This window comes from Salmo salar, chromosome 14, assembly GCF_965601325.2.
Source record: "Salmo salar chromosome 14, fSalSal1, whole genome shotgun sequence".
NCBI lineage: Eukaryota > Metazoa > Chordata > Actinopteri > Salmoniformes > Salmonidae > Salmo > Salmo salar.
Genome location: NC_138304.1, coordinates 5,256,030 through 5,283,786, shown reverse-complemented (window position 1 = coordinate 5,283,786; position 27,757 = coordinate 5,256,030). Strand labels below are relative to the sequence as shown.

At 42.1% G+C, this 27,757-nt stretch overlaps 1 protein-coding gene across 3 annotated transcripts in view; it reads left to right on the top strand.

Moving 5' to 3' along the window:
* Nucleotides 1-25,294, top strand: part of tmeff1a (transmembrane protein with EGF-like and two follistatin-like domains 1a) — a 94,919-nt gene extending 69,625 nt beyond the window's left edge. The window contains exons 2-10 of one of the 3 annotated variants that reach the window (XM_014139140.3): nucleotides 5,718-5,827; nucleotides 9,519-9,648; nucleotides 12,420-12,446; nucleotides 17,539-17,635; nucleotides 17,972-18,120; nucleotides 21,768-21,818; nucleotides 22,569-22,686; nucleotides 22,960-23,121; nucleotides 23,645-25,294. In XM_014139140.3, the coding sequence (XP_013994615.1) occupies nucleotides 5,718-5,827; nucleotides 9,519-9,648; nucleotides 12,420-12,446; nucleotides 17,539-17,635; nucleotides 17,972-18,120; nucleotides 21,768-21,818; nucleotides 22,569-22,686; nucleotides 22,960-23,121; nucleotides 23,645-23,729 (929 nt within the window). In that variant the 3' untranslated portion in view covers nucleotides 23,730-25,294. Of the gene's footprint in view, nucleotides 1-5,717; nucleotides 5,828-9,518; nucleotides 9,649-12,419; nucleotides 12,447-17,538; nucleotides 17,636-17,971; nucleotides 18,121-21,764; nucleotides 21,819-22,568; nucleotides 22,687-22,959; nucleotides 23,122-23,644 lie in introns of all 3 variants that reach the window. The other 2 variants (XM_014139139.3, XM_014139141.3) reach the window with 2 other exon arrangements.
* The last annotated feature ends 2,463 nt before the right edge of the window (nucleotides 25,295-27,757 follow it).

The following is a 27,757-nucleotide window of genomic DNA, read 5'->3' as shown; positions in this document are numbered from 1 at the left end:
TTGCAATTTTTGATGCAGACTCTATCTGACATTTCTTATATGGTGGTGATATATTTATTTTCTGAGGTGCAAACATATCTGATGCAGTCCTACTGTGACAAATAGATTGGATTAATTCATTATTTCAATTCTGCCCTTTTCCCTCCATAAAGGGCATCTATGAATCCCAAATGAGCATCAATCATGTAAGGTATTGCTTTATTACATAGCACTCATACTATGCACTAGTATTATGTGACACTTCTTCCAATATTTCCATTTGCGTTGAAATCAAGCTATTATCAAATGAAATCAAAGTTTATTGGTTGCGTACACAATTTAGCACATGTTATAGTGGTGAGTTATATAAAAAAAATGGGTATAGGTGTGTATAAACAGTGTAACTAAAATGCAATGTACAGTGGTAGAAATACTATGATGAACTATGTCAAGAATAAATTATTTAAATACACAGTACAAGACCCCATGGCAAAATGGATAGAATTGCAAGAAATTATCTTCCGCATCTGATTAAGGAATATAAATATACAGTGAGGGAAAAAAGTGTTTGATCCCCTGCTGATTTTGTACGTTTGCCCACGGACAAAGAAATGATCAGTCTATAATTTTAATGGTAGGTTTATTTGAACAGTGAGAGACAGAATAACAACAAAAAAATCCAGAAAAACGCATGTCAAAAATGTTATAAAATGATTTGCATTTTTATGAGGGACATAAGTATTTGACCCCTCTGCAAAACATGACTTAGTACTTGGTGGCAAAACCCTTGTTGGCAATCACAGAGGTCAGACGTTTCTTGTAGTTGGCCACCAGGTTTGCACACATCTCAGGAGGGATTTTGTCCCACTCCTCTTTGCAGATCTTCTCCAAGTCATTAAGGTTTCGAGGCTGACGTTTGGCAACTCGAACCTTCAGCTCCCTCCACAGATTTTCTATGGGATTAAGGTCTGGAGACTGGCTAGGCCACTGAAGGACCTTAATGTGCTTCTTCTTGAGCCACTCCTTTGTTGCCTTGGCCGTGTGTTTTGGGTCATTGTCATGCTGGAATACTCATCCACGACACATTTTTAATGCCCTGGCTGAGGGAAGGATGTTCTCACCCAAGATTTGATGGTACATGGCCCCGTCCATCGTCCCTTTGATGCGGTGAAGTTGTCCTGTCCCCTTAGCAGAAAAAGTTTCCACCTCCATGTTTGACGGTGGGGATGGTGTTCTTGGGGTCATAGGCAGCATTCCTCCTCCTCCAAACACGGCGAGTTGAGTTCATGCCAAAGAGCTCCATTTTGGTCTCATCTGACCACAACACTTTCACCCAGTTGTCCTCTGAATCATTCAGATGTTCATTGGCAAACTTCAGACGTGCATGTATATGTGCTTTCTTGAGCAGGGGGACCTTGCGGGCGCTGCAGGATTTCAGTCCTTCACGGGGTAGTGTGTTACCAATTGTTTTCTTGGTGACTATGGTCCCAGCTGCCTTGAGATCATTGACAAGATCCTCCCGTGTAGCTCTGGGCTGATTCCTCACCGTTCTCATGATCATTGCAACTCCACGAGGTGAGATTTTGCATGGAGCCCCAGGCCGAGGGAGATTGACATTTCTTTTGTGTTTCTTCCATTTGCGAATAATCGCACCAACTGTTGTCACCTTCTCACCAAGCTGCTTGGCGATGGTCTTGTAGCCCATTCCAGCCTTGTGTAGGTCTACAATCTTGTCCCTGACATCCTTGGAGAGCTCTTTGGTCTTGCCCATGGTGGAGAGTTTGGAATCTGATTGATTGATTGCTTCTGTTGACAGGTGTCTTTTATACAGGTAATAAACTGAGATTAGGAGCACTCCTTTTAAGAGTGTGTGCCTAATCTCAGCTCGTTACCTGTATAAAAGACACCTGGGAGCCAGAAATCTTTCTGATTAAGAGGGGGTCAAATACTTATTTCCCTCATTAAAATGCAAATCAATTTATAACATTTTTGACATGCGTTTTTCTGGATTTTTAGTTGTTGTTATTCTGTCTCTCACTGTTCAAATAAACCTACCATTAAAATTATAGACTGATAATTTCTTTGTCAGTGGGCAAACGTACAAAATCAGCAGGGAATCAAATACTTTTTTCCCTCACTGTATATGTATATGTTGGTCATAGACAGTATGTGAATGGAAAAGGTGTGTATAGCAGTAGTTATATAGGATGAGCCATGGCTAGAATACAGTATATACATGAATGAATGAATGAATGAATGAATGAATGAATGAATGAATTACATTTTATTGGCAACCCATCCCTTATGAGATTATTTGACACATAAACAAACATTACAATAACTCACTGTGGTAACTGAAGTCTACACTCCAGGCGAGTTGGTGGTGGTAATGCACCTTGAAGTTGGTTGCCAATCGCCATATAAAGTCCAAATAGTAAATAAGACTATTCAAACAATAATTATATCCCTAGAGCAGTAAAATAATATACACATATAAAGCAGGTAAAACAGTATGTAAACATTATTTTTGCTTACCTCATCGGAGTATAGCAACTATCCAGCTCAACTAGAAGAAACCATACAAAGTAGTATGCTAGTATGGACACTGGAACGTAGCCTGTGTGTTTCATCCATCCTAAGTTAATTTAATTGGTGTGCTACCTATATCCCACACAATGACACCAAATGTAGCATTTTGATCAACGTTGGTGTTAGTACTTCTCTTGACATGTCCGGCTGTCAGGTTATATGGCTGTATCCCAAATTGCACCATATTTCCTATATAGTGCACTACTTTTGATCAGAGTCCTACACTACACAAAAAAATGCTGGGTTGTTTGGTTGGCCCAACTACTGGGTTGCAGGCGTTGGGTCACTTAGTTGTTTTTTTAAATGAGCAAGGTTGGTTTTTGATGCTGGGCTATTGAGTTATGACCCAGCGGGTCAGATCAGAAGACTGGAGGTATAGTTTAGTAGGGGCGTGGCTTTCAGATTTTTAGCAACCTGTGAGAGTAAATCTCATTCCCGTTCATCTGGTCTGTTGTATAGTTATCACGTCACGTTATCACATTGGTAGCTTCAATGATGCTTACATGCTGACCACACTGCTCACGTTGTGTGCGCCAAGGTCTCTTTTACAGATAAGCCCTGAATTACATAAATTACAAAAAATACGCACATCAAAATATAAATACAAAATGCAAGCAGAAAGAAAGAAAAACATGGTCATAAAAAACAAACACATTCATCATAATAAGGTCCTCAATCAGTTTTCTAAATTGCCCTGTGCACCAGAACATCAAATTTAAGAACATTTGGAATATTATTCCACAAATAAGGTGCAAGAAACTCAAATCTAATTTACCTAACTCAGTAGAGACCAAAGGAATTCCAAGAGTTAGCAAACCCTGAGACCGCATGTGGTAACTCTTATGTTTAAAGTTGTTAGGTACGATGTTAGGTACGGTGAGAACTTTCTGGTAGAGAATGCAGTGATGAGTACATAAATTGTTGCCCCGTAATAAACTGCATCTTTTATTTAATTGTATTTATTTAACCTTTATTTAACTAGGCAAGTCAGTTAAGACAAATTGTTATTTACAATGACGGCCTACCCCGGCCAAATCTAGCGGCTTTAATGAAGTGGCAGGTGCGTTCATATAGAGGATAGTCTAGGACTGATAGGAACTTTGACTGAATAATCAGCTTTTTACTATTCAGTGAGTAGCCCGTTTTTATTCTCAGCTTCTAAGCTAACTCATCAATATGCTTTTTAAAAGATAGATTTTCATCTATCCAGATGCCCAGATATTTCTACGCAGGGACACGATCAATATGGACACCATCCAAAGTACATATGCTTAAGTCATCAAAGTTAGTCTTATGCACTCTAGAGAACAACATACTTAGTTTGACCTGAAATGAGTATTGAATGCAGGTTAATCAAGTCTTTCTGTAATACAATGAAGGCAGACTGTCACGCCTTGACCATAGAGAGCCATTGTTTCTCTATGGTGTAGTAGGTCAGGGCGTGACTAGGGGGTGATCTAGTATATCTATGTTGTGTTCTAGTTTATTTTTCTATGTTGGTGTTTTGTATGATTCCCAATTAGAGGCAGCTGGTAATCGTTGTCTCTAATTGGGGATCATATTTAAGTAGTTATTTTTCCCACCTGTGTTTGTGGGATCTTGTTTATGTGTAAGTGCCTGTGAGCACTGCAGTAGCTTCACTTATTGTTTTTTGTATTTTGCTAAAGTTTCACGTTATAATAAAGATGTGGAACGCTACTCACGCTGCACCTTGGTCCAATCATTACGACGATCGTGACACAGACTGTAGTTCAGATAGAGCCTGGTCAACTGTGGGAGCAATAGCATACACAACACTATCATAATACAATGAAGACAGACTGTAGTTCAGATAGAGCCTGGTCAACCATGGGTCTAATAGCAGACACAACACTATCATAATACAATGAAGACAGACTGTAGTTCAGATAGAGCCTGGTCAACCATGGGTCTAATAACATACACAACACTATCATAATACAATGAAGACAGACTGTAGTTCAGATAGAGCCTGGTCAACCATGGGTCTAATAGCAGACACAACACTATCATAATACAATGAAGACAGACTGTAGTTCAGATAGAGCCTGGTCAACCATGGGTCTAATAACATACACAACAGTGTCATAATACAATGAAGGCAGACTGTAGTTCAGATAGAGCCTGGTCAACTGTGGGGACAATAGCATACACAACAGTATCATTGGCATACAGTTGCATGTTACAGTTTTTGACAGACAAGTTGATATTGTTAAACCATAACAACTACAGGACCCAGAATTGACCCGTGTGGGACACCTTTCGTAATATCCAGGAAACCTTATTTAACAGCATCAGCAGATACACATTGATTTGTATCTGTCAATTAATTACATGTAGCCTGGTCTGTGACAAAGCCTCTGAATTAGCAGTGAGTAATCAACAGTATCGAAAGCCTTTGACAGGTCAATGAAGATGGCAACACAATGTTGCCTTTTATTCATACAGGAAACTACATAATTTATAACTAAGGATGCAACAGAGATAGTGCAACCTGGTCTAAAACCCGACTGATTTACATTTATAATACATTTCTAAGATTTAAAAAAAAGACTTTAGCAGAGAATTTTAGCTAGGCAAGAGATTTTAGAAATAGGCTGATAATTATTTAGGTCACAAGGGTCACCACCTTTGTGAAGGGGGAGTACATGGGCTGCCTTCCAAACCTTGGGGATAGAACCAGATTTAATCATCAGGTAAAAGGATTCAGCTGTCAGGGTGGCAGAGAGCTGCAGTACAAGTGGATCCAGCATATCAGCCCCAGTGGATTTTTTTTTTACATCAATCTTAAGCAAAGCATCTAGAACATCACAGATAGTAAATTGTTGAAATGAAAACAAAGATTCACTACATGTTGGGTAGTAGTGAACACATCATGTTGGGTTATTTACGCAGCTGACTGGGTCAAAATAACCCAACATGTGTTCTGTCCAGTATTTACCCAGGGCTGGGTTACCAAATAACCCAAATTGGGTTGTTTTTAATGCAGCATTTTTTGAGTGGATGGGACTTGGTCAAAAGTAGTGCGCTAAATAGGGAATAGGGTGCCATTTGGAACGTACAAAGATGTGTAGCCTACATTCAAAATGAATGAATGACCTCTTTTTTTCTTTTTTCCTTTGTCTTACTAGATCTGTCGGAGAAGAAGAGCGACCTACGAGTGTGTGACGACTCCAGCTGCCGTTTTGGAGGTGTCTGCAGGGATGACGGGGCCACGCTGAAGTGTGTGTGCCAGTTTCAGGTATGTGGTGTAGTTTCTACAATATTTTGTGTGTGTGTGTGTGTGTGTACATGTTTACCTACGTTATCAGGATCAGAATGTCCTGACAAGTCACCAGAATGTCCTGACAAGGTAGAAAAACACGAGCCTGCAGTGTGTGTTTTTGTGTTGAAAACATTATGAATGATATGCTTGGCAGAGGTGGGTAGAGAATACTGAAAATCTGGACTTAAGTAAAGGTACTGTTACGTAGATTGTAATTTACTCAAGTAAATGTAAAAGTAGCCCTCTTAAGAAACTACTCAAGTAAGAGTAAAAAGGATCCTGTCAGAAAACTATTTAAATACTAGTCACACATTTAGTTTGGTAATTTTTTACACCTTATGGTAAAATGTGACAGTAAACAAAGATAACAACAATTTAGTGCAATTGATTTGAAATGCATTATTTAAGCCTGCCAGAACCATCTTGCAGATGTCCTCCAGCACAGTTACTCCCTTCACAGAACAGCACAAACTGGCTCTAAGCAGAATAGAAAGAGGAGTGGGAGGCCCCGGTGCACAACTGAGCAAGAGGACAAGTACATTAGTGTCTAGCTTGAGAAACAGACGCCTCACAAGTCCTCAACTGGCAGCTTCATTAAATAGTACCCGCAAAACACTAGTCTCAACGTCAACAGTGAAGAAGCGACTCCAGGAGGCTGGCCTTCTAGGCAGAGTTGTAAAGAAAAAGCCATATCTCAGACTGGCCAATATAAAGAAAAGATTAAGATGGGCAAAAGAACACAGACAATGGACAGAGGAACTCTGCCTAGAAGGCCAGCATCTCTTCACTGTTGACGTTGAGACTGGTGTTTTGCGGGTACTATTTTTAATGAAGCTGCCAGTCGAGGACTTGAGGCATCTGTTTCTCAAGCTAGACACTAATGTACTTGTCCTCTTGTTCAGTTGTGCACCGGGGCCTCCCACTCCTATTTCTATTATGGTTAGAGCCAGTTTGCTCTGTTCTGTGAAGGGAGTAGTACACAGCGTTGTATGAGATATTCAGTTTCTTGGCAATTACTCATATGGAATAGCCTTCATTTCTCAGAACAAGAATAGACTAACGAGTTTCAGAAGAAATTCTTTGTTTCTGGCCATTTTGAGCCTGTAATCGAACCCACAAATGCTGATGCTCCAGATACTCAACTAGACTAAAGAAGGCCAGTTTTATTGCTTCTTTAATCAGGACAACATATTTCAGCTGTGCTAACATAATTGCAAACGTGTTTTCTAATGATCAATTAGCCTTTTAAAATGATCAACTTGGATTAGCTAACACAACGCGCCATTGCAACACGAGTGATGGTTTCTGATAATGGGCCTCTGTACGCCTATGTAGATATTCCATAAATCTGTCATTTCCAGCTACAATAGTAATTTACAACAATGTCTACACCGTATTTCTGATCAATTTGATGTTATTTTAATGGACAAAAAATGTAATTTTCTTTCAAAAACAAGGACATTTCTAAGTGACCCCAAACTTTTGAATGGTAGTATATAATATTACAAAGGTAGAAGGTAATTAATGTGCAACTTAACTCCGATCCCGTTTGGCTAAGAACCCACAAAAAAAATCTCCTTAGGATTGAAGACATGTGCTTCACTTCAAGAGCTGTGGTGGAGATACAGGGTTTGATGGACAACTGAGAGCCAATAAATGTATAATCACAGAGTAAAATAAATGTATTATCACAACAGTCACTAGGTTGTCATCTGACAGCGACAATAGAGTAATATAAATCTATGTAACTCAAGTGATTTGGTAAAATGTAACATAGTAAAAGGTAAGTTACTTTCTTTAGAAAATACTTGAGTAAGAGTACAGCCCACAGAGAGTAACTAGAAAAGTACTAGTTCTTCCACAAACTGACTTAGGTGCATGTAAAGCATTACCTGTTGTGCGTTACTACCCACCCCCGGTGCATGATATAGCTTCGGAGAGGAGTGCTGTTGTTTTCACCCTCTAGTCTAGGTTGCTTTCTGTAGTCTGAGGTGCTGAATGAGAAGGCCACCATATTTCTCTCTAATGTGACTGTAATTGCAACAGAAGGAGGACAGGTGTGTGTGTGTGTGAAGAGACCAGAATACCTTAGAGACATAGTCTAATGGGGAGACTGAGCAATAGCCTACAGTATGTCTTCAATCGGTCCTTGCCTGCAAAGCCTTTATGAAGCGTCCTAGATGCGACATGACATAGGTTATAACCATTCATGACATTCCCTCATAATGAATGATAGGTGACTAGAATTTACAGTGCATTCGGGAAAGTATTCAGACCCCTTGACTTTTTCCACATTTTGTTACATTACAGCCTTATTCTAAAATTGATTAAATCGTTTCTTTCCCTCATCAATCTACACACAATACCCCATAATAACAAAGTAAAAACAGTTTTTTAGAAATGTATAAAAAAAAACACAGAAATATCACATTTACATATGTTTTCAGACCCTTTACTCAGTACTTTGTTGAAGCACCTTTGGCAACGATTACAGCCTCGAGTCTTGTGTGTGACACTACAAGCTTGGCACACCAGTATTTGTGGAGTTTCTCCCATTTCTTCTCTGCAGATCCTCTCAAGCTCTGTCAGGTTGGATGGAGAGCGTTGCTGCACAGAAATGTTCAGGTCTCTCCAGAGATGTTCGATCGGGTTCAAGTCCGGGCTTCCCTCAATCCTGACTACTCTCCTAGTCCCTGCCACTACCATGCTTCACCGTAGGGATGGGGCCAGGATTCCTCCAGATGGGACGATTGGCATTCAGGCCAAAGAGTTCAATCTTGGTTTAATCAGGCCAGAGAATCTTTGCCTTTTGGCAAACTCCAAGCGGGCTGTCATGTGCCTTTTACTGAGGAGTGGCTTCCGTCTGGCCACTCTACCATAAAGGCCCTATTGGTGGAGTGCTGCAGAGATGGTTGTCCTTCTGGAAGGTTCTCCTATCTCCACAGAGGAACTCTGGAGTCACCATTGGGTTCTTGGTCACCTCCCTGACCAAGGCCCTTCTCCCCCGATTGCTCAGTTTGACCGGGCGGCCAGCTCTAGGAAGAGTCTTGGTGGTTCCAAACTTCTTCCATTTAAGAATGATGGAGGCCACTGAGTTCTTGGGGAACTTGCTGCAGAAATTCTTTGATACCCTTTCTGGATCTGTGCCTCGACACAATCCTGTCTCGGAGCTCTGCGGACAATTCCTTCGACCTCAGGGCTTGGTTTTTGCGCTGACTGTCAACTGTGGGACTTTATATAGACAGGTGTGTGCTTTTCCAAATCATGTCCAATCATTTGAATTTACCACAGGTGAACTCCAATCAAGTTGTAGGAACATCTCAAGAATGATCAATGGAAACAGGATGCGCCTGAGCTCAATTTCAAGTCTCATAGCAAATGGTCTGAACACTTATGTAAATAAGGTATTTCTGTTTTTTATTTTATTAGGCTCTAACGTAACAAAATATGGAAAAGGGAAGGGGTCTGAATACTTTCCGAAGGCACTGTATATTTATATTATTTGGCTACTCGATGACAGCTTGTGCATTGGCTAGCTTACTACTATTTCACAACTACCTATTTCACATTTTCTTGTTGTGAAAGTATCTGCACTTTTATATTGCCTCTTTGCATGATGTAGACACACTCACTTTTTTGTTTTGTTGTCTTCTGCTTTTCATTTCAGTGCCACAAAAACTACATCCCTGTGTGTGGCTCCAACGGCGATACCTACCAGAATGAGTGCTACCGGAGACAGGCCTCCTGCAAACAGCAGAGGCTCATATCACGCTCATCTGTTGGGCCATGCTCTGCAGGTGAGTGTTTCCACTTCTACTTTAGGAAAAAAATCTAAATTCCCTCAGACCACAGCAATTTGACTCATATGTCCACTGGTCAACCCATCACAGCCCAGAACAGAACATTCACTTGAATGGAAATGTCTGTTCTAGTAATTGTATTTATATTATTACAATAACGTTCAATGGATGTAGACTTGTTCAGGGCTGCAGTCTGATTGTCTACCTTTCACCCCGATGTGTGCACTCCTTCACTCCCCTCGTGGATTTAAAAGGAACAGACTGGTGGAAGAAATATGGTAAAAACTCTTCCAGCACTAATTCTAGCTGATGCCAATCCATTTAGCTTTGACGTCCATGTGGGGGAGTGAGCAAGTACATACTTCAGGGAGAAGTGTAGGGAATTAGAACGCAACCCAGGTGTTCTCAATCCCAGTCCTCAAGGGCTGCCGTGTCTACAGGGTTTCTACTCTCCTCAATACTTTATTGATTGCACTGATTGGTTTGAGATTCCGCTCACCTGGTTTCTTAGGTCTACATCAATCAGCAATTAAAGACAAAGATGGAAAGCAACTGGTTCTGTTGGGGATACCTGTAGTCTAAATCACCATGTCAGAATAGGTGTGTTTAGAAGTGTTAGTTATTTGCTTGTCATTCATCAGGGTATGGCTTTGAATAGGAAATATCTGACTGGTTCACCAGGTCTAACCCAGAAGCCAATTCTGAGGCAGAAACAAAAGCCCTGCACGGATTGCCCACAGACACACAAACACACACTCACACACACATCACTGGTTCACCTGTGCCTACACTAAGACAGACAGGTTTTCTCATCGAGTATCACAGACATCCCCTAAGACAGACAGGGGTCACATTGTCATCACACATAGCAAAGCGTGTGAGAAACTTTGAGCAACAGTTTCCAGCTCGTGTCGTGAACCCAATCTCTCGGGGCGGTGGCCTAATTTCCCTGGTGACGCACGGCAGCAGTGCACTCTTTTTACGACTTACCGAGTGTTCTTGCGCCGCAATATGCCCTCTGCTTCCTTCCCCTCTCTCCTTGCTTAGTCCCATTTCCTCTTGCCTATATTTATGCTTTCTGTCATTGAAGCGTTTGGCGGCTATGAGCCGACTGCCGAGGCAACACCATGAATACTAAGGACCCTGATAAGGGCACCCTATTCACTATTTAGTGCACTACTTTTGACCAGAGCCCTATGGGCCCTGGTCAGAAGTAGTGCTCTATAAAGGGAAAAGGGTGCCATTTAGGATGCAGCAATAGGGCTAAGCACTTTTTGCAGTTGTGGTAGGAGTAGTTACAGTAGTGTCCGTGTAGGCCGGGATGAATAGGATGCCCTCCACTGTCCAAGAACACATTAAAAGGGGCATGGATAGAGGAGACATCATACATCGTGTATGATAAGCAATAAACATTTGCTGGGATCAGGGAGTCAAAATTGGTCCGAGTCAAGGCTGTGTCAGAATTCGGATAGGAAAAAACGTATTGTTTGGGTTACATAATAGAATTAGCATTCAGTATAAGAGTTGTTAAAACATGTATCAAACCCACACCAAGAAGTGTGTCAATGTTACTTAGGATCAGGTTTTTCACTCAGTAAATGTTAGCTACCTACAGTGAAACAGTCATTTTTCTGCAGTATGGATTTGATCAAATCAAAGTTTACAACCTTACAGTGAAATGCTTACTTACAGGCTCTAACCAATAGTGCAAAAAAGGTATTAGGTGAACAATAGGCAAGTAAAGAAATAAAAACAACAGTAAAAAGACAGTGAAAAATAACAGTAGCGAGGCTACATACAGTAGCGAGGCTATATACAGTAGACAGGCTATATACAGTAGTGAGGCTATAACAGTAGACAGGCTATATACAGTAGCGAGGCTATATACAGTAGCGAGGCTATAACACTAGCGAGGCTATATACAGTAGCGAAGCTATAACAGTAGAGAAGCTATAACAGTAGCGAGGCTATATACAGTAGACAGGCTATATACAGTAGCGAAGCTATAACAGTAGACAGGCTATATACAGTAGTGAGGCTATATACAGTAGCGAGGCTATATACAGTAGTGAGGCTATAACAGTAGACAGGCTATATACAGTAGTGAGGCTATAACAGTAGCGAGGCTATATACAGTAGCGAAGCTATAACAGTAGAGAAGCTACATACAGGCACCGGTTAGTCGGGCTGATTGAGGTAGTATGTCCATGTAGATATGGTTAAAGTAACTATGCATATATAATGAACAGAGAGTAGCAGTAGCGTAAAAGAGGGGTTGGCGGGTGGTGGGTGGCGGGACACAATGCAGATAGCCCGGTTAGCCAATGTGCGGGAGCACTGGTTGGTCGGCCCAATTGAGCTAGATTGAACTACAGTCAATGTTTTTGCAGTCAAGACTGGGCTGTGGTTTTGGGTTGAGTTAACCTTGAAGCTGATCTTTGGTAGCTTCTAGAGAATTTACGTCTGGTCCCTCTGTTAAAAGTTTTCGTGAACTTTGAGTTTGGATAGAGGTGCTGTAAAAGAAAGCTGTGGTGAACTTTAATTAAACGATGCAGCCAATATTCCTCTCCTAATGCAACAATACCATGCCAAAATCTTGGAAGCATGTGTCCATTTCTTAATTCAAGCACACTGCCAAGATTTGTGTTGCCAGGGTCCATTTCTTAATGCAACAACACTATGCCAAGAAATATAGGGAAGCAGTGTTTTTGAAGGGCATACACCATATGTGGACTAGAATTGTGACAACGTCTTTCCTGTCTTCACAGATACTGGCTCCGGCTCTGGAGATGGAGGTACGTGGTATACTCTATGGTTAATCCTGTGTTAAGCATATACATCAGATATGGTTTTATAACTACACATATAATATATGATAAGAAATAATCTGCACACACAGTCATTTGTTCTGTGACTTAGGCAAATATATCAGTGAAACATACTTACATACCTCAAAGGCCCTAAAATGACCACATTGGACAAGAAAGGGGCACACCTAAAACCACGGATTGTGCGATTTCACAAGTTAAGAATGACGGTCATATGTGCATATGAACCATTTAGGTAAAATGTGAGGTAAACAATAAGTTAATAAACGATATCTTAACCGACATCGATAAGAAACAATACTGTGCAACCGTATTCATTGACCTGGCCAAGGCTTTCGACTCTGTCAATCACCACATCCTCATCGGCAGAGTCAATAGCCTTGGTTTCTCAAATGATTGCCTCGCCTGGTTCACCAACTACTTCTCTGATAGAGTTCAGTGTGTCAAATCGGAGGGCCTGTTGTCCAGGCCTCTGCCAGTCTCTATGGGGGTGCCACAGGGTTCAATTCTTGGGCCGACTCTTTTCTCTGAATACATCAATGATGTCGCTCTTGCTGCTGGTGAGTATCTGATCCACCTCTACGCAGATGACACCATTCTGTATACTTCTGGCCCTTCTTTGGACACTGTGTTAACTACCCTCCAGACGAGCTTCAATGCCATACAACTCTCCTTCCGTGGCCTCCAACTGCTCTTAAATACAAGTAAAACTAAATGCATGCTCTTCAACTGATCGCTGCCTGCACCTGCCCGCCCATCCAGCATCACTACTCTGGACGGTTCTGACTTAGAATATGTGGACAACAAATACCTAGGTGTCTGGTTAGACTGTAAACTCTCCTTCCAGACTCACATCAAACATCTCCAATTCAAAGTTAAATGTAGAATTGGCTTCCTATTTCGCAACAAAGCATCCTTCATTCATGCTGCCAAACATACCCTCGTAAAACTGACCATCCTACCGATCCTCGACTTCGGCGATGTCATTTACAAAATAGCCTTCAATACCCTACTCAATAAATTGGATGCAGTCTATCACAGTGCCATCCGTTTTGTCACCAAAGCCACATATACTACCCACCACTGCGACATGTACGCTCTCGTTGGCTGGCCCTCGCTTCATACTCGTCGCCAAACCCACTGGCTCCAGGTCATCTACAATACCCTGCTAGGTAAAGTTCCCCCTTATCTCAGCTTGCTGGTCACCATAGCAGCACCCACCTGTAGCACGCGCTCCAGCAGGTATATCTCTCTGGTCACCCCCAAAGCCAATTCCTCCTTCGGCCGCCTCTCCTTGCAGTTCTCTGCTGCCAATGACTGGAACGAACTACAAAAATCTCTGAAACTGGAAACACTTATCTCCCTCACTAGCTTTAAGCACCAGCTGTCAGAGCAGCTCACAGATTACTGCACCTGTAAATAGCCCATCTATAATTTAGCCCAAACAACTACCACTTCCCCTACTGTATTTATTTATTTAGCTCCTTTGCACCCCATTATTTCTATTTCTACTTTGCACTTTCTTCCACTGCAAATCTATGGCCTTTTTTGCCTTTACCTCCCTTATCTCACCTCATTTGCTCACTTTATATATAGACTTATTTTTCTACTATATTATTGACTGTATGTTTGTTTTACTCCATGTGTAACTCTGTGTTGTTGTATGTGTCAAACTGCTTGCTTTATCTTGGCCAGGTCGAAATTGTAAATGAGAACTTGTTCTCAACTTGCCTACCTGGTTCAATAAAACAATTTAAATAAATAAAATGAATAAACTTCCATACTGCCTCTTTAACTTTTAGCCCTTTTTGAAGATGTTTCCTCATACAACATAGAAGGGTGTACCAAGTCCTAGGAAGTACACAGGCTTGATACACCAAGCACTTATTTCCTATTCTGTTCATGCTGAATGCTAATGCAGTCCCTTGACTGTGACAATTGGTTTGTCGGCCATTTCTGGAAATGACTATTTAGATTGCAGTTTAACTTTAAATTCCCCTGCTTATTCACTACTTCTGAAAGCTTCCAACTCTGAGTTTGTCTCGGAATACATTTCAGACAGTACACAACAAATTCCTTTAATGAATACTCAAGCTGATTTTTGGATGATTTATGAATGGGGGTTACGCTAGCTAGTGAACCACCTGGCTTTGTACACAGTCTGTAAGCGAGCTGGAATATTAAGTCCCTAATAATGGTCTGAGAGAAAATGGCCGTTCGTTCGTCCCATTACAGACTATCACTAACACTATTTGGATAGTCCATCTACAGACTATCACTAACACTATTTGGATAGTCCATCTACAGACTATCACTAACACTATTTGGATAGTCCATCTACAGACTATCACTAACACTATTTGGATAGTCCATCTACAGACTATCACTAACACTATTTGGATAGTCCATCTACAGACTATCACTAACACTATTTGGATAGTCCATCTACAGATAGTCCATCTTTAGCATCTCAACCATATATATCATCATTTTCAACAAGCTATAGATGCTCAACAAACCATCTGTAGACTATTAGCACCATTTTCAACAGCATATCTGTAGCCTGTCAGTAATATTTCAACAGTATATCCCCTCACTTGCACAAATGCCAAGCCCATTGAGACATTTTGTGACCATCTGCGTGTGGCGACCGCAGCGTTTGTTGTTTAATGTGGTTTTAATTGGAAAGCAGTGACTGGGGACCCAATATCTCTACCATCTGCAAAGGACTGGATAGACGTGCATAATCCCCTACAGGCGATTGGCTGAGCTGTTTATGATATCAATTATTAAAGTGCAATTGAGCTCTGATGCTTGTGTATCTGTCTGTGTGCTTTGGATGTGTTTTGCTGTCCCCTTTGAACACGGTTGGGTGTTCACAGTGGTTCTCTGTAGGGATAGTGATTCTGTTCGTGGGTGTGTTTGTGTGTGTGTGTGTGTGTGTGTGTGTGTGTGTGTGTGTGTGTGTGTGTGTGTGTGTGTGTGTGTGTGTGTGTGTGTGTGTGTGTGTGTGTGTGTGTGTGTGTGTGTGTGTGATTGCTGTGTCTGGTGTGTTTGAGGATTTTCTGGTGTGTGTACCTAATATGTTGTGTATCAGAGGTGGTTGGACGGGAGGACAGGCTCATGGTAATGGCTGTAACGGAATTATGGAATGGTACCATGTGTTCGATACCATTCCATTTACTCCATTCCAGCCATTGTTGTGAGCCTGTCCTCTCCTGACCAGCATTCCTGTGGTGTGTGTGTGTTTCCGTGTGTGTGTGTGTGTAAGCGAGATGGAGAGAGAGAGCGAGAGAGAGGGAGAACTGAGAACAGAATGTTTGGTACACTCAGCCTTTGTGTGTGCCTCTGTGGATGGCTCATGGCTGTTGTGTGTTTGCGCACAGGCGTAGGCGTGTTGTGATAATGTAAAAAGATGGATAGAAGGTAACACGTACACTGGCATTGATTTAGTGGGGATGCACAGTGAGGTACTGTACAGCCGTTTCCATGGAATGGTAGGTTGCTAGCAATGTGAAAGGGTTATTGTGGGGTGGTAGAGTTGTGTTCACTTCAGGTGTATAATATCCTGCTTTGGCAAAGCAAAACAAATCTAATCAAAACAAGGACTGGCTGACTGAGTGTCATAAAGCTAATATATTCTATCTAGAGAATGGAGAATTGCTGTTAGTTTGGGCGGACTGCTGGATGTGGTCTTACATCCGTTAAACCCATTTGATAGAAGGATACAAATAATGTTCACATCTCTGTTTTATCACACAAGTAATGTATATGAATCGAATCTGTAATAACATGCTAAAATATAAGGGGAAATCTGGGGTGTTAAAGTAACGATATAGACTACTGTATATAAAGCCATTTATTGTTGGAAAATATAACGTATAAATGCCTCATGAGCTTTTAATGTGGTACATATAGTTTCTTGGGTAATGCTGACAGAATCTGGTGACCCAGGTTAACCTAGCCTAGTAGCGACAACAAAGCCTTAGCAGATCTGTATCTATTGATCCTGTGTCCTCCCGACGAAACACAACTGAGCACCACAGGCAATACAAGCATGAACAGCGGGCCAATCTGTCAGTACAGAGCGATAACCCATATTCCCCCCACGACGGCCGCCCTGGTTTATTGCATTTGATCAAATATGGGTTAATTGTAATCCGTTTTGACTGTGGTGGGCGTGTTTTACATTAGGAAATTACACCGGATGATTCTCTAAACGGCCCTCGATTAATACAGACCCAATCATCTGCACACATATGATTGTGATACCTCACCTCGTTGATATCTGAATTTTGGTGTTATTGCCTTGTCCGTAGTGAATGCTCTGCTCCACTGGAAAATCATTACTAAACTGCCAGATAATAGTAATGCATCACTATAATTCCAAAATACCATGTTTTGTCTTGATTATCATGGTTTGTTTTCACTGTCATTATATAAACGCCTTTACTCATTCGAGGTGACGTACTAGAACGTGTGAGTCACTGGTGTTTTTCCCCCCTTATCCGCCTCCAGTAATGAGAGGGATGGAAACAGGAAGTTTCGGTACAATTGTATAAATGACGGCAGATCATTTGTTCGTTCCACATGGTGGGATCTTTTTGCGTCGGTAAAACGTATTATGCGAGAAATGGCAGTGGAAACGCCTTAATGCGCAAATATATGATATATTCACCATCATATCGAAGTAAACTTGGAGTCACATAATGATATGGTGTGTGTTGCCAATTGAATTGAAACCTAGCGAATGATACAGTCATGAAAAACCCCAAGCCAGCCCCTAGGCCTTACACGCTGAAAAGATTTGATTAAGAATATGGCAAAACATCCTACTTGCCTATCAGAGGGCCAGGTGAAGCTACTACCATGCCTATTTATTTTGGTTCTACATAAAGTGACAAGGGGCTAGGGGTTGCTTCTATACTGAGCCATTGCCTGAGCAAGAGAGAGTAGAATGGGAATAAGTAAGCCATGGTTCGGGATGCTGTGAAACAAACTATGAATGAAACCCAAATAGCTGGTAACACTGTTTTGGATGTCCACTCTGCTCTTCCAGAATACGAAGGCTCAGGCACAGACGTGGGGAAGAAGTTCACTAAGTGCGGCACGTGCAAGTATGGAGCAGAATGCGACGAGGACTCAGAGGACATTTGGTGAGTTTCTGTAAAATAGTAACTATCTCATCTAATATATTTTTCGTATCATACAATAGGTCATAGAATATTGAACTTAAGCGTTGATGAGTTGTCTCTGGCCTCATTGTAGGGACCAACAATATTAAACACATTGTCATTAAAATCTAAAATACATTTTACATTTCAGTACTATATCATACTGCATCAATATATGGAGTATAATCATACATAATCACCCTCTAAACATACACGTCAAGAGATCTTCCTAATATACTGTAGTCGACGCTGATGGATGAAGACCAGTAGTTTGGAGTGAAACAATAAAGGTTCAACATTTTCCTCTTTTTCTGTCAGGTGCATATGTAACATTGACTGCAGTGGACACAATGAGAACCCTGTGTGCGCCACGGACGGAAACTCCTACAACAACCCCTGTCTGGTCCGAGAGGCCTCGTGCATGAAGCAGGAGCAAATCGACGTCAAGCATCTTGGGAGATGCCCAGGTGAGACTGAGCATTACGCTCTGCAACTAGCAAAACTGGTTTACTGCTTGTAAAATGTTTTTATTACATTTTTTTCATTTGGGGACACAAACTCACAACCTACTGTACACAACTGGGTTGAATTGGTGTACTTTTATAATTCACAAAGGTTATGGTGCAGCTTTTCAAAGCCCAGTAAGACCAGATTTGGGGATTTTCCCATTTTGACATAGTAATCAACTGAAATTCCAAACTTTGAACAAGCATAGGTCCTGTCCCATTTGAACTTGTTTTTAATTGTTGTCACTAATTGGCTCGCTCTGTACTGACAGATTGGCCCGCTGTTTATGCTTGTATAATCCTATGCTACTACAAATGCTAGCTAACCCTCTGCTAGCTTACCCCAAAAGCTGTAGTCCCATTGTAGCCTCATCACACAAGTTATACAAAGTCACAAGTCACACTTGACACAAAGCTGTGGTAATGCTAGGCCCCGTTTCCACTCGTAGAGTCCTTCATGCTCGCCTGACTGAAGCTGCTCGCAGCCAGATAAGCCTCACCAAGCAGACACCTGTCGTCAGCACTGAGCCGATCGATCAGTCGCTAAAATCAATGAGCACCAGGCAAGCGTATCAAAGCCTCAGAAGTCTGTAAACAAACACACAAGCCCTGACCAGCGCCTCAAAAGGAATAACATTTATTTATACTCCCCCGCCGCCGTTCCAAACCCCTGTCACGTCGAAACCTTCCCAGAATTCAATTTACTCAGCCGTGATTGAAGCTCGCTTCGTCTTGTGTGTTTCAGAGGCATCTTTTGAGGGAAAAAGCTCAAATTAGTTCTGTTATGCCAGGTCACTGTATGAGAAGTTTTGATCTAGCCACTGCTGGATGACTTTTTGGTGGGAAGTAGGGGAGAGGGGCTCATTTGTAGTCCTGTGTTGTTGTCTGATGTTTCCAGACTCTGGGGTTGACAGTGCCAACACCCCAAGCTATTTCAGCTAACCATCCTCAGAGTATATCTTCTTAGACTTGATTTATTCAATAACCCCCCCCCCCCCCCCCCAGAATTCTATATGCCTACTTATTTTTTACACAACACTTGGCCGATAGCCTAAAACGAGTGTTCCAACAGGTTCTAATAGAAAAAATGCAGGACCTTTTATGGATTTCTTGTTGGTTGTTTAAGGCAGTCAAATGTCCAGACTTGGGATCAAGAAGTATTTGTTTTCTTTCAAATACGTTGAGCATCTGATTGAGCCTGTCTGTATTGCCAGGTGGGAGGGGTTTGCATTTTGCAGACTATTCCATTGGTTCTGTTGTGCCAGACATGCTCAATCAATCCCAGGTCAATTATTTGAATGAAAGCATAATATTATTTGGAACCTGGTTTGCGAATGTCAGGAGCAGCTTTGACAAAGCTACTGATTGCCTCTGTGGGAGAGAAGTCTAAGCGACAGTGGGCCTTGCAGGATCTGCGAGGAGGAGCGCCTGCCTCAGTATGTAGAGCAACAGACCAACTTGCCAGGATCGCGCCGGTTTCCTTGACACAAACAGGGATTAAGATATTTTGTGACGCTCGAAAGCCCATATGCCAAATGTTATCGCAGTATCAATTAATACTTTCCCCGTGATTTTATTTTAGCAGATTCATTCGTTCAACCACAGTGTTATTGATTAGAGTAGATACATATTTGATCATATTTAAATTCCTTTAGGTTGTACACTAACTCAAGGGTTAGTAAACTCGACAGCTTCAAAATAAATCACAAGCATTTGTTTGCAGGTGGCACTACATATTTAACCACTGTTGCATGTTAGATTTTTACACATCAAAGAAACATCTCGCAGCAATTCTCTCATAGTCAGGCACACACTTTTTTAGGTTAAAACAACCGGGATTATCCCTCTAGAATTTTCGACAATCACTGACTTCCCACTGTGGCTGCATTGTGAGCCACTACACAGTGCAACATCAAAAACAAACACAAAAGAAAGAAGCACTGTCAATATTTCCAGAGGAAGGATAGAATCTAAAAAATGGATGAGTATGTGCTGCTGTGTTTACTTATTCACAGCCCCACTCTATTCCCCTTTTCCTCTCATCTCCCTGTTTAGCATGCACCCCACCAACCGCTCTCGTCCGCGGGCCATCGCAACAAGACGAGAGCGGCGTTGTGTCAAGCCAGCGTTAGCTGTCGACTGTTTTGTATGATAGGAAGACTACAAAACACAGAGACACAGATTGACACACAGACACATACACACACACTGTCACAGCAACAGGCACGGGCACAACTCCCTGCACTCGCTGTCACAGACCGGACTCACCTCACCTCGAAAAGGCCCATAACACATAGATAGACCTCTTTACGCCAGACAGATGGACAGGACCTGCGTCCAGCCGTCTCTCGTGTAGACAGACTGACAGACATGCAGACAAGATAAACAGGCAAAAAGACAGACAGACAGGCAGGTAGGCAGAGACAGGCAGGCACACACAGACAGACAGGCAGGCACACACAGACAGACAGACAGGCAGGCACACACAGACAGACAGGCAGGCACACACAGACCGACAGGCAGGCACACACAGACAGACAGACAGACAGGCAGGCACACACAGACAGACAGACAGACAGACAGACAGACAGACAGACAGACAGACAGACAGACAGACAGGCAGGCAGGCAGGCAGGCAGGCAGGCAGGCAGGCACACAGACTGACGGGCAGGCACACACAGACTGACTGACAGGCAGACACAGACAGACGGGCAGGCACACACAGACTGACAGGCAGGCACAGACAGACTGAATGACGGGCAGGCACACACAGACTGACAGGCAGGCACAGACAGACTGAATGACGGGCAGACACAGACAGGCAGAGACGGGCAGGCAGATGGACAGCTATACAGACAGGCAGGTAAACAGATGGGCAGACACAGACAGACAGACTGACAGGCAGACACAGACAGGCAGAGACTGGCAGGCAGATGGACAGATATACAGACAGGCAGGTAAACAGATAGACAGATTGACGGGCAGACACAGACAGACAGACTGACGGGCAGGCACACACAGACAGACTGACGGGCAGACACAGACAGACAGACTGACGGGCAGGCACAGACTGACTGACTGACAGGCAGACACAGACAGACAGACTGACTGACGGGCAGGCAGATGGACAGACATACAGACAGGCAGGTAAACAGATAGACTGACGGGCAGACACACAGGCAGACATAGGGCCCAATCCCAAACCCATTAGTCCCCCCTCGTGGATCTGAGAGGACTTGACAGACAGGCAGAGGCAGAAACTCCATCCAGCATACCAGATGGGGGATGGCTATATATCCAATCCTGATAAGATCAGGAAGTAGGCACCAACACAGACCGAACAGTAGCATAGGCTACATTTACCAACTCTTAAAAAGACCTCAGGAGGAATGCGTATCCAAAACCTTGGTCATATTCTGACTGTATTCATGATGAACAACATAAGCGAATGAGTGTGTGTATGTGTAATCACATGATTAATTATAATTTGGTGGGTGCTTATGTCTCTCCTATTTCACACATATGCTATATATGTGTGTATTATATGCATATATGAATGTGTGTGAGAGAGAGCGCTTCAACTTATCTTGTCTTATTTCTACCAGCAGATAAAGAGAAAATGGGGAAGAAAGATGACGTCAGTTCGTACAATCTTTTAGGCAAGCATATTTTTAATTGACTCTATTTAATCTACCTGTCATTGTGTTGCAATTGTTGATTTATGTAGTAGCATTGAAGTCATAATACCACCATAAAGCAACAGTAGATAAAAAAAACGCTCGGCGAACATACTGTAATGCAGTATACCAAAACACCAAATTACACCACTTCACCTACTTACTGTAGCATAGAAGCAGATCAAAAGAAGAACAGATACAACAGAATTCAAAAAGCACCCAGGACTGTATTTTGCATCTTTTCATTTTGTGCTTTGCTATTATAATCAACTCAATCTCTCTTCATTCCCATAAAGCTCTGAGCATTTTGAATCAATGGCTTCAGTGCCGATACAATTCATAATACTGTGCAATCAAATGTTACTGACAAAGGTTACTATAACAATGCCTAACATACACATGACATAAAACTGTTCCTAACGAGAGAGGGAATCGAATAAAAACGGGCATGTGATTTCATCACATATCATCACCGCAAATGCCATTCTCTCCTTATTTTTTGGGAATGTTTGTTTTCATTTTAAGATTTAGTAGTTTATTTGATTTTGATGTACACATTCGCAGCTGACAGCTAAATTGCTGTACACACAGTAGCTTGCATGTCCTAGGCCGAAATAAATAAACAGTTGTGCTCAAAAGAAGTCTACAAATAATTAGGGATCTGGCTATTGCTAGGAATAGTTTGCAAAGTTACTTGGGTTATGTCTTTTCTTCTAAAATCCAATTTCTCAGACACCGCAGACCCAGGGGATGGCTTCTACGCTGGGATGCACATCCCCTGTGCGGAGAGCTACGCTGGCTTCTGTGTACATGGGAAATGCGAGATCAAGAACAACATGGCCACCTGCAGGTCCGTCTCATATCTGTCATGGCTCCTCCTTTCCTTTCTTCTTTCCCTCGTTCACGTTGACACGCTGTAGGCAGATCGCTGACAAGGCTAGACGCCCCGCTGTTTAGACATATGAAACGGTCAGATGATCTGTATGCCATGTGTCTGTCATAAATGGAAGGGTCAGATCATTTTGTGTATAATAGAAATGGAGCATTGTGACATTGTACAGCATTCCTGGTCTCAATGTCATTTTTTCATCATGGCTCTGTCTCCTTGTGATGGCGCCAACAGGTGTGACTCGGGCTACAAGGGGGCGCAGTGCGAGGAGCCCCAAGACTTCAACATCCTGTATGTGGTGCCCAGCGGCCAGAAGCTCCACTATGTCCTCATCGCCGCCATCATTGGCGCCGTACAGATCGCCGTCATCGTTGCCGTGGTGATGTGCATCATGAGGTAAGCAGCTTGGTGTCACAACTCTCACGGAGGGTGTGACGTTTTGGTCTTTCACGTTGTCATCAAGTTCAGCGACGGAGAGGGTTGAAAATAACCCTAGGCGTAAGGTGTGAACGGCTTAAAGCCAAGGAAGCCGACCGTATGTGTGGCTGACGAGGGTTTAAACCTAGGTCTCCTGGGTGGCACTGGACTGTTAGTCCGCTGAGCTAAAGCCTAGCTGTTCAAATCTTAGGCAAGGTTACTCATCGCATGATAGTAATTCCGTGGAGTAGGTGTATGGATGCTAAGAAATAACATCTGGATCAAAGGCAATCAATTAACATGCTGTCTAGTTTTATTAAGTTATTCAGTGCTTAGAAGAGAATAGAATATTAATGTGTGTGGGGAAAGTTAATCTTCCCTAGCCGACAGTTAAACAAATCATCCATCATCAAACAAAACCACATAAATCTCTCATAGCTTAGTTTTAAGCACTGACTTAGAATCTGAGGCTCAAAACTAATTTCCTTTTTTGTACTTACAGGAAATGCCCAAAAAACAACAGGGGCCGTCGACAAAAGCAAAACCTGGGAAACTTCTCATCAGACACTAACTCCAGGATGGTATAGCTCGTGTTTTTAAATATTTTTTTCTTACAACGTGGAACACAATTTTTTTTATGTAAGATGTGTCATTTTATTATTTTATTCTTCCAAAAAATATAGAAGAATAAGGATATTTATTTCAGGGACCTTACTTTTCTGTTTCTCTGGTGGATATGTAGCGTATATTGCAGCGCTATTTTTGCATTTTCCAGCCACATGCTGGTATGAGGAACCGTCGACCAAGCCGCTCGTCGCTTACCCTTATATCGGCATTTTTGTTTAGTTGTATTTTTAATCCCGTTTGTTTACTTTTTGCTTTTTTCGAAAATACGGTACCTTCGGCGAACTGGAAAATGAATCCCAAGGAAACATATACAGCGTCTGCCTATATGGAATGTGCTACGTATTGGAAACAATTATTTCCAAGACTCTCTCTCTCTCTCTTTCTATCTCTTTTTACAAATGATGTGCAGCTGATCACCAAAATGAAGTTTTTATTTATTGGGTGAGGGGTCAGCCAGCAAGGTGGATAATATGTTTACACTTATTCTTTGATATGTAATTACAATTTGAAAGAATACACTGTGTTTAACTAGCTAATCATTTATTTTGTAATTTTATTCATGGTTACATTTTTTTACGTTTACATTATTATTACGAGGATTCTTTTTCTAATTCTAGTTACTGTACTGTATATTGCATGACTTGTGAAACTGTGTTCTGTGGTGTAGTTTTAACTTAAAGAAAATATGACAAGTCTCTAAGCTTTCATCTCAGCAGCTCTACCAGCACATTATGATAGGCCTCCATGTAAAATAGAATTCGGATGGTAGATTGATTGATTTGTCAGTGGGGAAAAAAAGGAATATGTAATGTTTAAAATAAGTCTCCTGTCAGTCTTCTCAAACCAGTCATACTGGGTTACATCAAAGTATCTATGACTGGAGTTTGACTTTGATGGTGGAGACATGAAAGTGGATTGTAATGTGTTGGGGCAGCATTTTTGGGGGGTCTTTTAACTGTCTTACAATCACAGGATTTTAATGAAAGAGCTGTTGACTTTGGGGGAGCAGTGGTATTTAATTTAATGATACAAAATGAAGGACTACACATTGAGATACTACTATCATCCCTTTATGATACTTTCATCTAATTAAAAACGTATTGGTTGCCGAAATGGATGTAATCAAGGGTTTTCTTTGAATGTGAGGATGTAATGCTGTTGTTGTTTCTCCACAAAACTTTACTTACATTTGCTCCTCAGCAAGACATTCCAAATACAGAGAAAATGTTGAACGGACGAATGAATAGGATGAAAAAGAACACTTCCGAGGTCCAAAGTGTAATGCTTAACCGCCAGTTTAAGTAGTTACTTTTTTCATCACTGGGGCCTTTATGTAAATGTCTTTAGTCTGCCTTCATCTGGTCGTAGGTCTTTGAGCGAAGTGTTTCTACTTGTTCTTTACCATCTCAGCTGTGACTATAAATGTGACTAGAATGTGTTTGACATGTCGTTGATCTTCTGCATGTAGGACTTCATAGGCAATTTTTGTCCCCAAAAAATAAAATGGAAATGTTTTTTAATGTAACATGTCATGGTTTGGAATGCATCATTTGGAATGAAATGTCCTTTTTTACTACACTGTCATCCCTCAACAGAGAGGGAAGGGTAAAAGTATGGCGTCAAATCAGCTTCTATTACATGCTGACCACACCGCTTGCGTTCTATTTGTGACGCTTGACGCGCTGCAAGTCCCGCCTTTCCCATCTCCTCATTGGTTTTTAGGAGAATATACCCACGTGGGTGATTGAAAAATGAACTGAGGTCTGTACTCCAGTCCAGTTGGTGGTAATAATGCACCTTAAAGTTGGTTGCCAAAGAAGAAGCCTGAAGGAGGAGAGATTACTAAAAATGAACTCGATTTACCCTTTTATCTGTGGATTAATTGTCAGAGTAGAGGACCTTTTGCATTTCAGGTAAATTAACAACACAATGTTTATATCCCAGGACAAATTAGCTAGCAACAGCAAGCTAGCTAGCTAAATTTCCATAAACGTTTAATAGTTTTTGACCTGTCCCCAAATTAATATAGTTGGTTCAGAGTTTGTTTTGATATTTCAAACTGCATGTCCTGTTCACGTCTGGTGTGGGTGGACAAAATCAACATATGCATGATGGCGCACGCGGACGCATGCTCGCGAGCGGACTGGTCAGCAAGATGAAACATAATTGAGCAAGCAAACACTGAGTTGAGAGCGCAGCGGATGGGTCCCGCGAGCAGAGGATGAGTGCCGCGGGTGCACAGGTCAGTCGAGAGAGCTGAACTTTGGTCAAGAGAGCGGAGGATGTGTCCTGCAAGCAGACAGGCCAAACTTGAGAGCTTGCAAGTGTGACGTTGGGCGAGCAGAACATCATCGCTGCAGAGGCAGATGCGTGTCTAGAAACCTTAGATTGGTCACATTCACTGGAGTGATGGACGAATTAACAAATGCTAGTCAACGCCATCGTCCCAGAAACCCTAGACCCACTCCAATTTGCATACCGCCCCAACAGATCCACAGATGATGCAATCTCTATTGCACTTCACACTGCCCTTTGCCACCTGGACAAAATGAACACCTATGTGAGAATGCTATTCATTGACTACAGCTCAGCGTTCAACACCATAGTGCCCTCAAAGCTCATCAATAAGCTAAGGACCCTGGGACTAAACACCTCCCTCTGCAACTGGATCCTGGACTTCCTGACGGGCCGCCCCCAGGTGGTGAGGGTACAGTTGAAGTCGGAAGTTTACATACACTTAGGTTGGAGTCATTAAAACTAGTTTTTCAACCACTCCACGAATTTCTTGTTAACAAACCATAGTTTTGGCAAGCCGGTTAGGACATGTACTTTGTGCATGACAAGTAATTTTTCCAACAATTGTTTACAGACAGATTATTTCACTTATAATTCACTGAATCACAATTCCAGTGGGTCAGAAGTTTACATACACTAAGTTGACTGTGCCTTTAAACAGCTTGGAAATTCCAGAAAATTATGTCATGCCTTTAGAAGCTTCTGATAGACTAAGTGACATCATTTGAGTCAATTGGAGGTGTACCTGTGGATGTATTTCAAGGCCTACCTTCAAACTCAGTGCCTCTTTGCTTGACATCATGGGAAAATCAAAAGAAATCAGCCAAGACCTCAGAAAAGAAATGGTAGACTTCCACAAGTCTGGTTCATCCTTGGGAGCAATTTCCAAATGCCTGAAGGTACCACGTTCATCTGTACAAAAAATAGTACGCAAGTATAAACACCATGGGACCACGCAGCCGCCATACCGCTCAGGAAAGAGATGCTTTCTGTCTCCTAGAGATGAACATACTTTGGAGCGAAAAGTGCAAATCAATCCCAGAAACACAGTAAAGGACCTTGTGAAGATGCTGGAGGAAACAGGTACAAAAGTATCTATATCCACAGTAAAACGAGTCCTATATCGACATTACCTGAAAGGCCGCTCAGCAAGGAAGAAGCCACTGCTCCAAAACCGCCATTAAAAAGCCAGACTACGGTTTGCAACTGCACATGGGGACAAAGATCGTACTTTTTGGAGAAACGTCCTCTGGTCTGATGAAACAAAAATAGAACTGTTTGGCCATAATCACCATCGTTATGTTTGGAGGAAAAGGGGGGAGGCTTGTAAGCCGAAGAACACATTTACATTTAAGTCATTTTGCAGACGCTCTTATCCAGAGCGACTTACAGTAGTGAATGCATATATTTCATACATTTTTCTCCGTACTGGTCCCCCGTGGGAATCGAACCCACAACCCTGGCGTTGCAAACACCATGCTCTACCAACTGAGCCTCACAGGAACACCATCCCAACCGTGAAGCACGGGGGTGGCAGCATCATGTTGTGGGGGTGCTTTGCTGCAGGAGGGACTGACTGGTGCAATTCACAAAATAGATGGCAACATGAGGTAGGAAAATTATGTGGATATATTGATGCAACATCTCAAGACATCAGTCAGGAAGTTAAAGCTTGGTCGCAAATGGGTCTTCC